At 42.7% G+C, this 16780-nt stretch overlaps 1 protein-coding gene across 1 annotated transcript in view; it reads right to left on the bottom strand.

Annotated features, from left to right (window-relative positions):
* Positions 1–16780, bottom strand: part of scfd2 (sec1 family domain containing 2) — a 105187-nt gene that overhangs the window by 17911 nt on the left and 70496 nt on the right. Inside the window, exon 6 of the mRNA XM_071486872.1 lies at positions 2619–2764. Within this exon, the coding sequence (XP_071342973.1) occupies positions 2619–2764 (146 nt within the window). The remainder of the gene's footprint in view (positions 1–2618; positions 2765–16780) is intronic.

Genomic DNA, 16780 nt, shown 5'->3' on the forward strand with positions numbered 1-16780 from the left:
AACATATGACACCTCTGATCCACCACAGAGCTGACTGAGTCTTATTTCAGGCTTTGTGAGAACAAAATCAGCAACTTACATGAATTATCATGAAAAAAAGAGGAGAGAGAGGCTCTGACCCACGTCAAAACCTCTTGCTTCTGTCTGAACCCAGCAGCCCTGCACTTCAGGGAAAAGCTTCAGTCAGGGGAAGTCCGACAGATATCTGCTTCGTTGGCGGGGGGACGCATGCTGAGAGAGGCTGATGGATTTCTGGTGTTTCTGAAGAACAGCCAGTAGTGAGCAGATATCATGCTGCTCTCCCTCTGTATTAAATCATTTTCATAATTCAGCAGGAACAGGGACAGACTGTTCTGGCCTAAAAGAAGCACAACAATGCTCACACACACGTGCAGGTACCCACACGGTCACAAAGATATGGACATTTTTGACAGAGATGACATTATGTTTTCAGCCTTCATTCTGCTGTGATGACATGGAGATGGGGTTCATGTGAGATAAAAATGTTTTGATGACTGGAAGAAAATACCACTCTGTTTGCTTCTGAGGCTGAACAGAAAAAGTAAAATTTTAATGCACCTGCATTTACGATCCCTTAGCTGCACAGTTAGTTTGACATTTTGGGAAAAATGCTCATTCCCCTTCCTGCCAAGAGTTAGGTGAGAAGATTGATGCCATCTGCATGTCAGCATGAAGCTACAGCCAGCAGGTGGTTAGCTTAGCACAAAAACCAAGGTGTAAAAACAACATACCACCATTTTGTTGTGTTCCAGACAATTTGTTAGTCTGGACCGGTTTCCCCTAACCAGCAAAGACTCCAGGAAGTTACTGGTACAATCTTTGAGCTAAATTAGCTGGCTGCTGGCCATACACCCTGCTACTTCCTGTAACACACTCATGTAACTTACACCTCTAGATTTTGTGTTAGGTAGTAACTTGTTTGCTGCCAATTTTACCTAGCTGTTTACTGCACCGCAAGCTTAGCCTAGCTTATTAAATTAGCTTCTTGTTCCCCACAGCTAATGGTGCCCAGACTACCTCGTGTCTTGTGTTAGTTGTTCAGCTCATGTAGACAGGGTGTCTCTACAAGAGAGACATGTTCCTACTAACGTTACCTTAGATAAGACTAGTACTTCAGATAGTATTAGTCTCAGGCCTGACAGTGAGCCTGTTAGCACTAGCACTAGCGCAGCCTTGTCTGCAGATAGTGCAAAGTTCATCCCTGTTAGTCGGTGAAGTATCGGTCTTCTCATCCAACTTTTGTTAAAAAGGCGATTTAATTATTTCCCAAAATGACAAACTTTTCCTTCAAAGATTACTGTGTATTACTGAAAACAAAATGTAATGTATGTGCCTAAAAGAGGATGGAGATTAGAGTTGTATAATTGATTGTAACATAATCAAAATTGCAATATGCTTGTTTGGTTAAAGACTTGACAAAAATCACATTCTCATCATTTAATATTTCATATTTCATTTCATATCACAATCACGACATCTGTCAAAATAACTACAATATGAGTTTTTTTTTTGCAAATCATGCAGCCCTAATGGAAATGGATGAAATGCTCCTAGAGCTTAATATATTTAAACAATTTATCTCATAATCTTGCTGAACACTATATCTCCAACACCTCCAGTGAGAGTAAGGCTCTGTTCCTCATGGCTTCATGATGGGATTAATTATTTGTGTATGATGAAATGTAAGAAGCTGTAAAGCTTTTGTTCAAGCTCTTCTTGGAGCTGTTCACCTCTAGCTCCAAGAATACTTCCTCTATTATTTTTGTGTATGTATTCGGCAAAGAAAATCATTACGACCTCCAAAAAAAAAAGAAATGCCTTGAACCTCCATCAACAACCTTATGTCACTGGCCTACAGTTCTCTGATAAAAGCCACCCGCTCAAAGTGAACGCCAGTGGCGGTGAAGCTGGCGACTGTTTTTAAGAAAAGGTAAGAGGCTTTCCATGAGGACAAAGCTTTCAGATGCACACAGAGAGGTGAGTTACATAAGCATAAGAGATGGACAGTTTATGAGGAGCCTTCCACAGTGAACTCCTCCTCTGTGCTGTATGCCTGTGTGACGCAAACCGGAGGGAGACAAGAGCAATGAAGGCCAGAGGTCCTCCGCTGCATCTGTGCCTGTGTGACTACCTCAGAGTTCAAGGAGGTAAATAAAGACCAGGGAAAACAGCTGTGAGCAATGTACATTTTAACTAAATATTATACCAGCTAGCTATTATACTAACTAACACTTTTTGATTCACTTCCTTATGCAATCCCCCAGCACTTGTTAAATAGATGTTCTACCTAATACTTATACGTTGGTTTCATACTGCACTGTAGCTTTACTTTTGTCCTCACTTGTAAGTCGCTTTGGATAAAAGCATCTCCCAAGTGAGTAAATGTAAATGTAATGTATATTTTTTCAACTTTTGCTGGTGAATACTCATGTGTTCTTTAGACTGTGATGCTGAAAAGCAACACACGTGCGTGTGACTCTCACGACTGAAGAGATCAAAGAACAGACATACTGCATCTGTCCACTAAAATGCAGCCACTATGCAACAAAAAATGTGTGTGTTTTGGTGGTGGCAGTGTGTGTTCGTGTGTCTCTGACCTGGTGAACTCCATCGCTGGCAGTGTAGACGGAGCGCAGCTGCTTGAGGTGATCTCTGGTGTGGCTCAAACCTCGCAGGGTCTCGAACATGTCCTCCACTGAAGAATGGGCTCGCTCTGTGGTTAGCTCCTCAGGGTTTGCACAACCTAGCAACACACATATGCACACGCTTATTAAATGGAAAAATAGTTATAACAATAATCTATAAACAAAATGCATTACTGTAATATGCTGCATTCACATTAAATCAAACGTGGCCTGAGAGGAAAACTAATTATGTAGAAAACTTTTGCATCTGCGGAAATTCAGCCATAAGATGTAGCACTTTGCTTTTTGCAGGCAATTTTCTCAGCTGGGTGTGCACTGAAACCAATTATCAAGGTAAACGGATGGGAGCGAGAGGACAAGAGCGCCTTTATTTGAGCAGAAGCACTGCTGTCTAATCAAAAGCTAATGTTCCCTGTTTCTAAAGACGTAAACGGGGAGGCAAAGACCTGCTGTGAAATAAACCTGGAATGACAGAGGATAAGATAAAAGGAGAGAGAGGCTGGGGCTGGAGGAAAAAAAGCATAAGAATGTGAAAGTGAGGTAAACAGAGAGAAAGCAGAGCGAGCATGAAGGACTTCGCAGGGCTGTGGGCAAAGTAGGTCGACTGGCACCTGCACTTCTCCTTTGCACAGCTAAGAAATGTGGCTGCTTTCTGTTAACAGGATGGTCAACTGTGTTATAGCAGATATAAGGCTGAAAACAGTATCAGTGCAGCAGGGTCTGAGAGGCTGTGCACCAACAACCACAGAGCTGATGACTCCAACATTAATGCTGCAAAACCAGCAACTTTACATAAGACGGTGACTTTTTTGTTGTTTTTAAAGGAACAGTCTCATATTCTCAGACTTTCTTTGACTGGGACTTTAAGCTCCCACTTCCTCCCAGTCAGGAGCTGTGAACTGGGTGCTGGGATAAGAAGATTAAGCTGCAGCAGCAACTTCCTGTCATGTTGGCCCACTTTAGCTAGTACATAATACCACTCTACACTGCCTATAGGTTTATACATGAGTCATTATCTGGGTGGTGGCTGCAAAAACCTAAAACAGTCATGTATATCATCACCTAAGGTATACCATATGAACATAAACAAGATGCTAACCACATTTAAACAAGACTGTGGGTCTGATCTTACACCTGGCACAAAGAGCAACGCAAGTGTCTTTGTTTGTTTCAGACCAATACAGTTCTCATTTTCCCATCCAGGTCTCATGCTGTTTAACTATTGAACACACTTGTGCCCATCTCAGTATCCATGGGTGTGTTGGTCTTAAAATGAGGTGTGGTCAGGTGCATTGTTGGGACATTACCATCCTGAGGCAGCGGAAAGCAACTGTAGAACTGACTAACAAAAACCTGGTCTGAAGTTAGTGTTGCAGTATTTCACTGTTACTTTAAGGGCACATTATCAAGAGAGTAATATGTGCTTATATAGGCAGGCACACAACACGCTTACACTCTCACACACTTCTCATCAGATAACATTAAAGATGTCTAATGTTGTGTCTTTACATTGTGATCTGTGCCGTTGCTTCTCTGTTTAGCTGTGCACAGTGCGCTGATTCACTCTGCCCTTCCACAGTGTGCACAGAGCTGTGGCGTGTGGACAAGACTCACTGGTCTGGACTAGACTCACTGGTCTGGACTGGGCTCACTGGTCTGGACTAGACTCACTGATCTGGACTACACTCAGTGGTCAGGACTGGGCTCACTGGTCTGGACTGGACTCAGTGGTCAGTCACAATATGTAATCAGCTCAACACAAATAGAATATAACTCTGTGTGATACACATTGTAATAACACTCCACCAAGATGTGAGTGAGCCTGGCTTTGAAAGGGAAGGGCAGATGACAATCTGGATGGTTTAATGCATGTTGCACCCAAAACATTACATGTACAACCCTTTTGAACCGTGCACCTGGAGCAGTGACTGTTTTTTTCTATTGTTAAAGTAACAAAAGTGATATGGACACGCCCTGAATGCTTGTGCTTCAGACCGTGAGCTTTGGTTCCCAGTGTAGAGCTGTTGTGCTGCCTTTGCATGTTTACTCTGAACCAAACAAAGCTGGCATTAAACTGCCCCACTGTGTGATTTTAGACAGCAAGTATCGTTGCTCCCCTTTACACAAATGTCGATCTGGCTCTGTGGCATAACAGCAGAACAACAGTACTCCCCCTGTCTGTGTTTGTACCTTTTCTACTGAACAGTGAAACAGAATAAAGGCGCAATGTTCTCGTCCTGAACGGGCTGAGTAACAGAGGCGTCTATGAAGCCTTACTTTAGCATAGAGATGATTTAAGCTAATTGCTAATATTAGCATACTGATAATGATAATGCTAATATACCAGTATTCTGTAGCCAGCCCATGGAGTGCTTTGAAAGGATTGAAGAAAACCTTGAAACCAATTCTAAAATAAACTGGAAACCAATGAAAAGGCTAAATTTGGGGTCATGTGATCTCTCTGGTTTGCTCCAGTCAACAGCCGCGCTGCAGCATTTAGTAGAATCTTAACCTGACTTTGCTGCTCAGGAGGGTAGAGAGCATGAACAACGACTAACAATCTTTATACACTAGAGACTGTAGCAAATAGAGCATAATTCGGCCAATTTCTCTGTAAAAAGGTAACTAGAATTGTCAGGAAGTGCGACTTTGCAGACTTTGATTAGACTAATTAGGCCACACTCAAAAGATTCTGCATGACTTCTGGCCCCATGGGGTCATCATCAAACACTCAAATTAAAGCTCTCACTTCAAGATTACATAACAACATAGTGTATGAGCTCAGACGTTACACAGACCTACTCTGAAGAGAAAGACAAACACATATATGTGAGTAATATGTGAGGTGTTAATGATAAGAGCTGACACTCACAGGACATGTGGTGAGAATCTCTGTGAACTGATGGATTGTAAGGGAAGCTATGAGTCTTATAACTCCTCCCCCTCACCAGTGTGATGACTCCAGGCTGAAAACTGACCTGCAACATACTTAGCTTTCGTTTTATTTGGCACATTATATATGTTGAGGAATACATCAATGTCAGTGCAGTTAGATAATGTGCACTGAAACAGCCTCACTCTGTCAGGCCTTAATCTCTGCCATTCGTTCTCTGTTCGTTCAAATTTAGCACAGCAGGTCTTTGTTTTGAGTCGCTGTCTGCAGGAATGCAAAGTGTCTGGCCCGGTAGATCGCTCTCCTGCACCGACCTGGCTGTGAGGTAAATTCTGAGGAAAAAAACAGCAGGGCTGTTTGACAGAGATGAGCATGAAGACTCAGTCAGATGAGGGTCTTATCTTTCCAGACACCTGCAGAGGAGAAAGGCATCCTCCAAAACAAGCTACAACTGATGTTAGTCTCTGTTGTCTGAGAACTCTGTGGTGCAAAAAAAAAAAAAGGTAAAATACAACATGGTGCATACATGCAGTGAATTCAGTCACATGTACTGAGGATGTGTGCACGCTGGGTGTGTGTGTGGCACTGAAGTTCACTAGAACAGCAGTGGGCTGGATACATGACGTGGGCTGGACAGGGGTTGATGTGTAAATCTGTTCGAGTGCTTGCATGTCTGCCGTGAGAGGACCGGTTGACTTGTTGCCAAAGCATACAGTGAAAGCCCCCAGGGATAGGTCTGTTGCTGGGGCAGGCTGTTGGATGCAGCCCCCACCCCTCCACCCACACCCCCACCAGACAATCTGTGGTTTAGATGTTGATCGTGGCACTGCAGATCCTGAGCGAGGAGCAAGACCAGGTGCTGATCCGGGAACATCCAGCTTGGCTGCAAGGCTGAACACCTGTGTCTGAATTCATCTCACGCGACGCTGCCACACCGCCCACCATATCAGCACCACACCGTGTCTGATGTCTGTCACGCACATATGTCGGCTCAATTCCGCTCTGTTCAAATCAAATGCACAATGAATGCTGTCTCCTAGTGTCAGTTCTTGTCTAAGTGAGAATATAGCCTTTTGTTAAACTGATGGGAAACATATAATTTGAACAGTTCTGCATCCTGACTGCAAATTCATGTCTCATAGTCTCATGTAGAAAATTACAAAGTAATATCTACCACTGACTCAGCACTGCGCTGCTAGGAGAGAGATTAGGGAGGAGGAGACAGGAAATGGTTGATTGTGGGTTTTCTTAATTAGGTCTAACGAAACCGGAGGTGAGCAATAGTTACTAAGAGGCATGTGAGTGTAACCTGTGATGCTGAAAGGTGGAGGCATCCAACCAGAGGAGCACGGAGGAATGTATCACTAATGAACAGAGATGCATGGATCAATCAAAGACCAATGAGGTTATATTACTGTCAACAAATGATTGGTGTCAGTGATCTCACTTTTTCAGACTGCATAATGCGTAGATTATGACCCATATAACCAGCCATCAAACAAATTACAGCAAAGTAAGGAGGTGTAGCAGTATCGTCCTGCACTGCTCATTATGCTGCAAACATGACACAAAAACTTTCAATCACTAGTGCAAAGTGCAAGCTTTATGAGGAAACAAACAGAAACTCCCATGAACACTGTCAAGGGAAAAAAATATTTTAAAAAGTTGACTAGAAATCAGTAAAGCTCAGTGAAGATGAGGTCGATCTAAATGTCATCAAAACAGAATGTTACTCTGTCTCTCATTTTTTAAAAAGGCTAATAATATATTCTTAAGACCGTGGGCACTGTAGTTTTTAGCAAACGTTACTCAAACAGGAGTATGTGGTGCATTTGGTAGGGACTACTTTCAATTGCGGATTAATACATATTTGCTGTGCTAATGAGTATTTGCGGCATCAAGACGATGTGAGGCGATGTGCATGTGAAAACGACTCAAAATAAACTACAGCTCCCATGTGTAAGGTAGGCGTGGGTGATCTGAGGATCTTATATTGTGGACGATTTGACATATGATTGACTTTTCAGATGAATCGTACAGATCACAGCATTAAAAAGGTTCTATATTCAGATACTGTATTTAATTTTTAGTTCAGTCCCTGCTAACCAGCACATTGTTAACTGTTAAACAGCTAGCCCGCTAACTGCAGCTGGAGACAGCAGTCACTGTTCTGCTCTGCAGCCTCAGTGAGTTTGGTGCTGCAGTACGTTAACCGGTTCTGTACTGGAGCAGAACAAGAACCACTGTCACCAGCTGCAGTCCAAGACGATGGAGTTACAGTTGGTCCACGGGACCAGAGACCTGTCTGCAGACATGAAACATGAGGCGGGATGAGCCGGGGCGAGCCGGGGCAGCGACTGAACTCTCTCATTAAAATACCTACATATAGCACCTCATCAATAAAGAACAGTGCTGTCTAAACAAACACTGCACATAAACGAAGCAGACAGTGAGAGTGGTAGTGACACAACTTGTAAACAGAGGAGAGTATTGTGTATGAAGAAGAGCGGCGGAAAGATACGAATCCTAACTTCAGGTCAGGACTTTCAGAATAAAATCAGAGCACAAGGAGGATGCAGAAATCTGTGAGTTGCGCATTTGGCCTTTGAGTTGAAGTGACTGGCTTTGTGTCCAGGCAACCACATGCACAACTAATGATGTGATCACATGAGTTCAATTGAATCGTGATTCAGATCAACGATTGTGATTCTAGCCAATAAGATTGTCATATGATCTCTTACACCTAGTTCACTGTACTGAAGAAACACTTCACCCAGAGCAACAGTGTGGATCACTGATGTGTTGTTATTAGTTTTTGGAGACATCCATGGAGTGCTGTGATTTATCAGGCTTTGGCTACACAGACAAATTCATGTTCACTGCTTGTGTTGTGTGAATTTTTGTGACATTAGGAGAAGGAGAGTGTTGGCAGCCTTTTCCTTTAATGTTTAATTGTATCTTTATTAATCCTGTGGTCCTGCTGATGCTGCCACTGTATGAGAAACAAAACAAAAAACTTTTGAGTACACAGAGACTGAACACATGATGTGTGTAAACAATTAAGTAAAAAAAAAAAAAAGCCAAAGAAATGTGGAAGTAGGACGGCATTTGTGCCCATTACTACTGCCACACTGTTCTGCTTACAGGAAACAAGGCCTCTGCTAAAGAACACAGGGAACATTAAATTAGAAAAACACAATCTGTTTCCTCAACAACCCTCAAAACACTACAACAACTCGCCATCTATGCCTGACCCCACAATCAAAACTAATCGCTCTGTAGTTATCAGAGGAATGTAGACATCGAGACTATTTATAAATATCTTGGCTTATTTTGAAACCTGATCAAAACGTCTATTCTGGTCTGAGAGAAAAATGAGAGTACGTGATTTTTAGAGGGAAGGAGAGGGACAGTAGGGTCAGGCACAGAGAGAGAGAGAGAGAGAGAGAGAGAGAGAGAGAGAGAGAGAGAGAGAGAGAGAGAGAGAGAGAGAGAGAGAGAGAGAGAGAGAGAGAGAGGCATGTAGCAGAGTGGTTTTTCCTAGGAGTTTATATCAGATGTTGTAATCCTGTGAGGAATGCTGGGGAGGAAAATCTCTTTGCTACTGTACCTCAGGATGAAAGAAGAGAGACGGAAGTGGTGGGTTTCCAGAGCTAAATGCTTGTTATGGCCTCTTTTCTCTTACATGATGCTAGCTGTCACCAAGGCAACCATATCATCACTAGGTCAGGAGGAAGTTGCCTCCATGACATGAGAGTGTCATTACTAAAGCAGAGCTGTTCTGAGGAAATACGCACACAGTTCAGCTCCTCCACTTCTCTTGAAGAGCCAAACCAAACAAGTCAATGGAAAAAATGAAAAACAAACATTGTGTGTTGCAATGTTGAACTGAAACCTCAGATGGATTACAGAAGCAGGGCTCCATAAAACCCTGCACCACTTGGTTTTGGAATAGACCATTTTCACACAGAATTACCTTTATTGAAATAGTGGACGTATTTCTAAATTTCACAGAAATAGAAAAATATCACGGCAGATTTTGATTGGCTGTTGATCAGCATGTGTGATAAAAAAAGGTTCACTGAAGAGGAGCTGTGGACTAGAGAGCACAAATGCATGCACATGTATATGCATACAGATAAATGTTGCATTAATTTATCACATCAAGGCCACTCAACAGACAGGACTGTCTCATTCTCACTACAGTAGGATGATGCAAGACTGAAAGGGAAGTATAACTAACTGACAAGCTCAGCTAAAATCAGCCCAGTGACTTATCACATTTACAGGTGCATTTTATTTTCATTCATTTATTTTTTTCTTTAGATCCCATTAGCCACTGTATCGTAACAGTGGGTACTCATCTCGGGGTCCCTATACATTTATAGACAGTACTTAAATGACAACAGACACATCACTACACATCCATATCATTCATACTTACAATTGACTCACAATACACAACACAACTCCGTGACGCACAACAACCTACACCAACTCTACAGTATTTCTACATAGTATAGTGTATACTAAAATACAGTGTATATGTTTGTTTGCACTTTTCATAGTTATTATGTTTATAGGAACATACTGATGACAACCTCAGAGAACAAGCAACCACAACATCCAACTAATCAAACACAATCCCCATAGACTGTAAATGAAGATGGACGTAGCCTCTGTGATGTCACCCAGAGAAGTTCAGAGTGAGCTGCTCCGCTGTTGCCATCCTGGCAATGCCTGACTCTGCCCCTATCCCCTGGCTAATCCAAAAATGGGCAAAGAGGTGGGGCGTGTGTGGAGCAGAGACTTTGCTGCATGCTCTGGCAAGTATATGCTCCCATTAGCATCGTTAGCACAGCGGGCGTCTTGCTCAAAGGCTAACCCAAGGCTAATTCATTTGCTGGTTATTAGCTAGACGGTGATACCTGCTAATATAAAAAGAAAATACTAGAATTTCACTCAACTCAAAAAGCACAACTACAGACTTGATGCCTCATGTCCTCTGTTGAAATTGCATAAAGACCGCAGCTGAACTCCAAGATACATGTAGGTTCCCCCTTCATTAAAGGAAATAACAAGCCAGTAGTCTGTATTCATATTACACTAAATATTGTAGAAACACAAACTGCCATTTTTATGCCCTGTGAATCTGATTAAATTGTCTCCTCATGAGCACAGAACCCGAACTGAGACTAGATTTAGTGCAAATTTTTCACAGAAATCTGCAAAAGAAAATACTGATTAATTCATATTCATCTCCATCCACTCCTGTGGATCCCTCTGTGCCAATTCACCAGCCGGTGCCTTAAAACCACTGCAGGAGGTCAAACAATGAGACGATGTAATGAAAATATAGTATAGTAGAATATATAATATATAGAATATGGAACTTCTGTTTGTTTCATAAGTGCCAACTGGTGCAACACACTGGAAAAACTAAGTGCAACGGTGGACTGCAAACGCTGTACGACAGGCACACGGCAGTCAGCGGTCAGGTTGCTGCGTCAGTGTACCAGAAGTCGTATGAATTCCGGTGGTAAAGCAGTAATCCTCTCCAGAGAGGCTGGGCTGAGAGAAAACACAAGACCTGCTAATCTGGGCTGCTTCATAGACTCTTTAGGAAGTGCAGAACAATGCCCCTCATACTGACACACACACACACACAGACACACGCACGCACGCAAACACACACACACACCTCAGGCTATCAAGCAGTCACTTTAAACTCAAACCTCCCTCACTGCTGAGCCCCCACCCCCCCAACCAGAACATAGTGAACACAATGCGGAGCCAAGTGTAGACATGTGTTTCTTCAGAGAATAAAGACAAGACAAAATGTGAGTGAGAGGAGCGCACACACACACACACACACACACACACACACACACACACACACACACACACACACACACACACACACACACACACACACAGTAACCACAGCTAGCGTCACTCTGCTGGATGTGATTAATAAGGGGCTGAGGACAGTGTGGTCTCAGACAGAGAGCTCATCATGGTTGAAGTGGGCCACAGGCAGCATAGCTGTGGAGAACAGAGGGTCTGCCTGTAAAACACTGTCTCCTGAACACTTTCATGTCAGCCGGGTGGTTGTGTCGGTGGATCACTTCAGATAACTTCAAATATCCCAGACAATGGCTGATTCATGGCTGCAGAAATGCAAACTTCCATCAGTGCGAGAGAAACACACGCGTCCTGATGCTAACCTGGGCTTCACTCTTTGACATTGTTCCTCATGATTTGTGTTTCACTTCGCTGTCGTCTGCTATTAGCTGGACTATCAGATTTGCTGAATTTCACTTTGATCCTTTGTAATTACAGTGCTGTGTGTTTGCGAGTGTGTATCAGGGTGCATGTGTGAATGGCGGTGTGTGTCATAATCACGGTGGTTACAGCATTTCAAGCATGGTTTCGAGGTAGATCAGTGAAATCGGGCAAGGTGCAGGGAACGCCACTGACTCCAGACAAAGACAAAATTACAACTCTGCACGCAATGCAACATGAGTCCCCTCCTGTGTATGGGATGAAGAGGGGGAGGAGTGTGTGAGTGTGTGTGTGTGTGTGAGTGTGTGTGAGAGAGAGAGAGAGAGAGAAAGTGAGTGTGTATTATGGGGGGAGGTTAAACAAACCCCTTTTCCACATCACTTCTACTGTGGCTGTCTGGCTGACTGGATATACAGTATGTTAGCTCTCCTGTCTCATAAATTTCCCAGTTACATAACCACATCCCAGTGGACCAGAAGCTGCTTATCCACACGTCTCCTGCAGCAGATCCACTGGATGCACATACAGAAACCATGCATTAAATGTTACATTCATACTCAGTGTGTGGTTGCATATAAAACATGGGATTGGCTGAATGTTGTCACCATGGAGATGCCTGATACAGACTATGAGTAAATGCCGGGCTCTCCCCAGAGTCCCATTAATTTCTGGACAACCTAATTAAAAACTCTTGTGTTATCAGCAGTGTGAACATCAAGCATGCAGTCATCTTTGCTAATGCAGTCCAGACTTCACAGTCAAATCAACTCAAATGCAATGCAAGAAATTTCACGTAGGAAACGTGTAGATGTATAACATATGTTTGATAATGCCTGACAAAATAGAAACAACACCTTTTGTCGTTAAACCTTTAAAAATAGATTTTTTGCCCATTTTGGGGGCAGTGGAAACAAGCTGTGTACGTCTGCAGACAGGCAGGCGGGTCCGTATTTTATTAATCCAGAGGGAAATTCAGGGATGTGGTAGCTTACACAACACATATAAAAAACCAACTACCCACCATATATCACAGAAACAAGAAGAAAACATGAGAAGGTAACTAACAGAGCAAAGAAATAGGCATAAATAATTAAACAGGCAAATCAACAGCAACAGTTAGTGTTACCAGACATAAATGTGACGCACATAGAAACACAGCCATCTCTGTGAAGATTATGTGCATGCCTGGATATAAAACTGATCCCCCCACCATCACTGTGAGGAGCTGTACAGCTGTAGGGTTCTCCCATGAGCACATGTAAACACAATAACAAACTTCACAGTAATATTTATATAGCACCTTTCAAAACTAAAGTCACAAAGTGCTTCACAATTAGTAATAAAGTGCATAAAACTCAACAACAAAAATCAATTTGGTGAATAAAACAATACCAAAAGTCAGATAAAACCATCAGGAATAAACAACAACCTTATTAAAACCCCAAACCCCCAAAGCTGAAAGATGCTATAAATCTCCAGAGAGCGGAGGGCGAACTGCAGAGTTGTACAATGCTTCTAGGAGGGTTTCTCTCTATGAGCGATGTTTTTCACATTTGAGGTGGGTATTTCATTAATTATTGATTTGAGCAGCTTCAAAGGACAATAACTTTGTTTTTTTTTACCTTTTAGCCTATTTACCACAAATCTGAGCCACCACTCTGCAGACCACACTGCTGTGTTTTAGAAGTTTGAACTTGAGATGTGGAACACCAGGTCAAAGCTACACTATCATGACGCTGCAGTACAGTGAAGACTTTGTATCAGTGCAACTAAAATGTAATAGTGAATGAATGAAGGGAAAGGTTCAGCCACAGTCAGACACTGTACAGAGTGTCAGTGATGAAGCAGATCAAATTGTAAAGAGTTAAGGAGCTTAAACTTGCAAATGCTCTGGTAGCAAAGCCTCCGATGCAAAGCTCTGGAAAGTGTAAGTGCTCTTGTGCACTTAGGGTGTCTGGGTTCAAATAGTGTGTCACAAGGTGCTTATCTGGCCAGTCTGCATGGCAACCTGATCCCTTCAGAAAGGCTGGAAAGGCTGCTGGCACTGAACAAGCACAGTGTCGCTCATAAAATCTCAGGGTCTCTCTCTTTGTGTGTCTATGTGCATTAAAATGTTTCAGTGTGTGGGGCACCACATGTGTGTGTGTCTGAGCATCTTGGATGTTTTGAATTAGCAGCAGTGGTTCTTCCTGTTATGTGAAATGAGAGAGCTTTAATTAAGAGTGAGCACTCAGGGATATCTAATTACACTTTTCGAGCCAAAGATATTTTATCATGCTATTGGCTGACCGTGAAGATGTTATGCAACAGAGAAGGAGTTAAAAAAACCTAACACCTGTTTATACAGCAGCTCTTACATAAGTATGAAGTATGAATTAAGCGATGAGACTGAAAGTGACCTTCACTGTCAAATGTGAAAATCAAATTCAAGATGTACAGATCTGCTGGAAATATTTTTCTAAAAGCCAGAGTACTGTGAGAATAGTGCTGCTAGGAAAAAAAGCTTTCTTCAGTACAGCACTTTAAAGGTCCCATATTATATAAAGGTACACTCCCAGGTGGTTTTGATTATAAAGCAGGTCTAGGTTCTATTTTTAATACTGTGAAAGTATCAAAGCCTCAGTCCACAGAGAAATGCACACAGCCTGTATTCAGAAACTGAGCCTTTAAACCAGCCGCCAGGACTTCTGGAACTTTGTGATGTCACAACAAAACAGTCACTGCTCTCAGCCACGCCCCAAGCCCCACTCACCTGGACCCACCATCCAACCTTGCAGGATTTGGTTTCTCTGAATGTTTACCTGAAATCTGCTATATTTTTATTTGATTGCTCAGAAAATAGTCAGCCAATCAGAAGAGAGGATCATATCCTCTCTTCTGATTGGCTGACTGACCTGTAGTTACTAGAGCTCCAGAAAGAAGCCTGAGAGAGGAGATGTAAAACTACACTGAGATGGTTTTTAGTTCTTAAAACCACAAATATATCTTCAGATAAAACACAGGAAAAATATAAAATATGGGACCTTTATTGTTCTCTTATCAAATAATAAAGAACAAATTTATAATGTTGTAAAAATCCAAAAACCATGGAAATGACCTCAGATTGAGGAGAAACATCCCTCTCCAGTGGGTCAGGTACTGAACTCAGTTGAACCTGCAGAGTGTAGCTGCACAGTCATACCTGCATGTGTGTGAAGGAATGTCATTAGCACTGTGATGACAGAGTGTGTGTCTTTGCCGGGCCAGGCCAGAGAGAGGGATCTTTAATTTGGTGAAAAATACCGTGGCTGTGTGCACATGCATGATTAAGTGTTGTGCACACTCTGACACCAGCGTGAGTCTGTGTGTGTCTGAGCCGGTAAGGAACAGTTTTCATCACTCCTCAATTCAAGATCATTCCTGAGGCCCGGCGTCAGTGGCTGCAGACATCAGGCCATTCCACAGAAAAAAGTGCTCACAGTGTTTCCTTTTTCTAATCTCCCAGCAGGAGCTGGGAGCAGCTGAGCTCCTCTAACCGCTGACAAAGACCTCGACTGTAGGACTGTAGGTGCTGTGAGATTAGACATCTCATTTAAACAAGTTAGTGGGTGCACACATGCCATGAGATAATCATGCTGAGTCGACCAGCTCACTCTTCTTTACAATGAGAGGTGGTGGGCCTTTCAGTGCTGTTAGCAAACTACAGTACACACTCTATGAGCAAAAGTAGGCTTGTCCTGCCCCCTGAAGGACTACAGCGTCTGTGCAGACAGTGAACTACACACGGCACAGTGAAGCTGGAATAACAGCAGCTTGTTCTGTTGTCAAAATAAAGTTGAATGCTGCAGGACTGCTGCTCCTTCAACATATAAAACTTTATTAGACTATATCTGTAAAAGGCAAATCTTTATTAGAGCAGCAGGTGTTCCTCTGAGACTAGTGAACATGTTTTATAGTGACAGAGAGCCCCCTGCTGGCCAAAGGCAGACCAGCACGCAGCAGCACTGTCCTGTCTGCCTCTGCTCAATGACTAAACCAAAAGGACAGTTTACTGTGTGTTGGACTCAGGTTGAAGAGCCATTCCTTACAAGGACAGGCAATGACCCCGGGAGAGGTTGTTTGCCAAGAGAATATAGTTCAGAGCTGGTGTAATAACGCCCTTTCAAAATAAGTTCCTCAGGTTCCTCAGTTTCAATCAATCTGTTGCTAAATCACTGTGAGGTCGTGACGTAGGAATAAGCAGTATAGATAAGTGATGGATGGATAGAAATTAGTTGACTTGACTTAATTGACATTTTGAGTCTGCCATTTCACAATGAGATCAGGGAGAAAAATCACAGAACTGTTTATGTCACTTCACAGAGGTCAGTTCATCAGTCCTGCGTCAGTGTTACTACATATTCTCCTCATTCTCTTCAACACTATTTTCATGTGAAAACACAATGATTATTTATCCTCTGCAGCATATATTATGTAATCATAAAGGATGCTGTATTGATGTCATGGTGTTTGTTAATCAGCCTGAGAACAGAGGAAAATGTGATTTTTGGTGTTTTTCTGGCTGACGTCGTCTTCAGGTCTGAACTAATTACAAACATGCCAGTGAGCGTTTTTCCAGGGTTTGAATCCATATCAGCGCAGCTGTTATATCAAAGTCAACATGGTGGTAACTGGTAACAGTTTCTGAACCAGTGTAACTTCAATAGCACAATATCTGGGGGTCATAAAGCCTAAAGCGAAGGGAGGTCAGCAACAAGGTTAAACATGAGTAAACAAGGACTTCCTCCCTGAGGGTACGATCTGCACCTGGACTTCTCATTACTGCTGCGCTCTGAGCCTGCTCAGCACAACACAGCACATGTGGCCCAGAGGAAACAAGCTCATAGCACTGCTGGTCTCCAACACTGAATCAATCACTCACTCACACACACACACACACACACACACACACACACAG

This window comes from Trachinotus anak, unplaced genomic scaffold, assembly GCF_046630095.1.
Source record: "Trachinotus anak isolate AG129_WGS33_773 ecotype Australia unplaced genomic scaffold, CSIRO_AGI_Tana_v1 ptg000010l, whole genome shotgun sequence".
Taxonomy (NCBI): domain Eukaryota; kingdom Metazoa; phylum Chordata; class Actinopteri; order Carangiformes; family Carangidae; genus Trachinotus; species Trachinotus anak.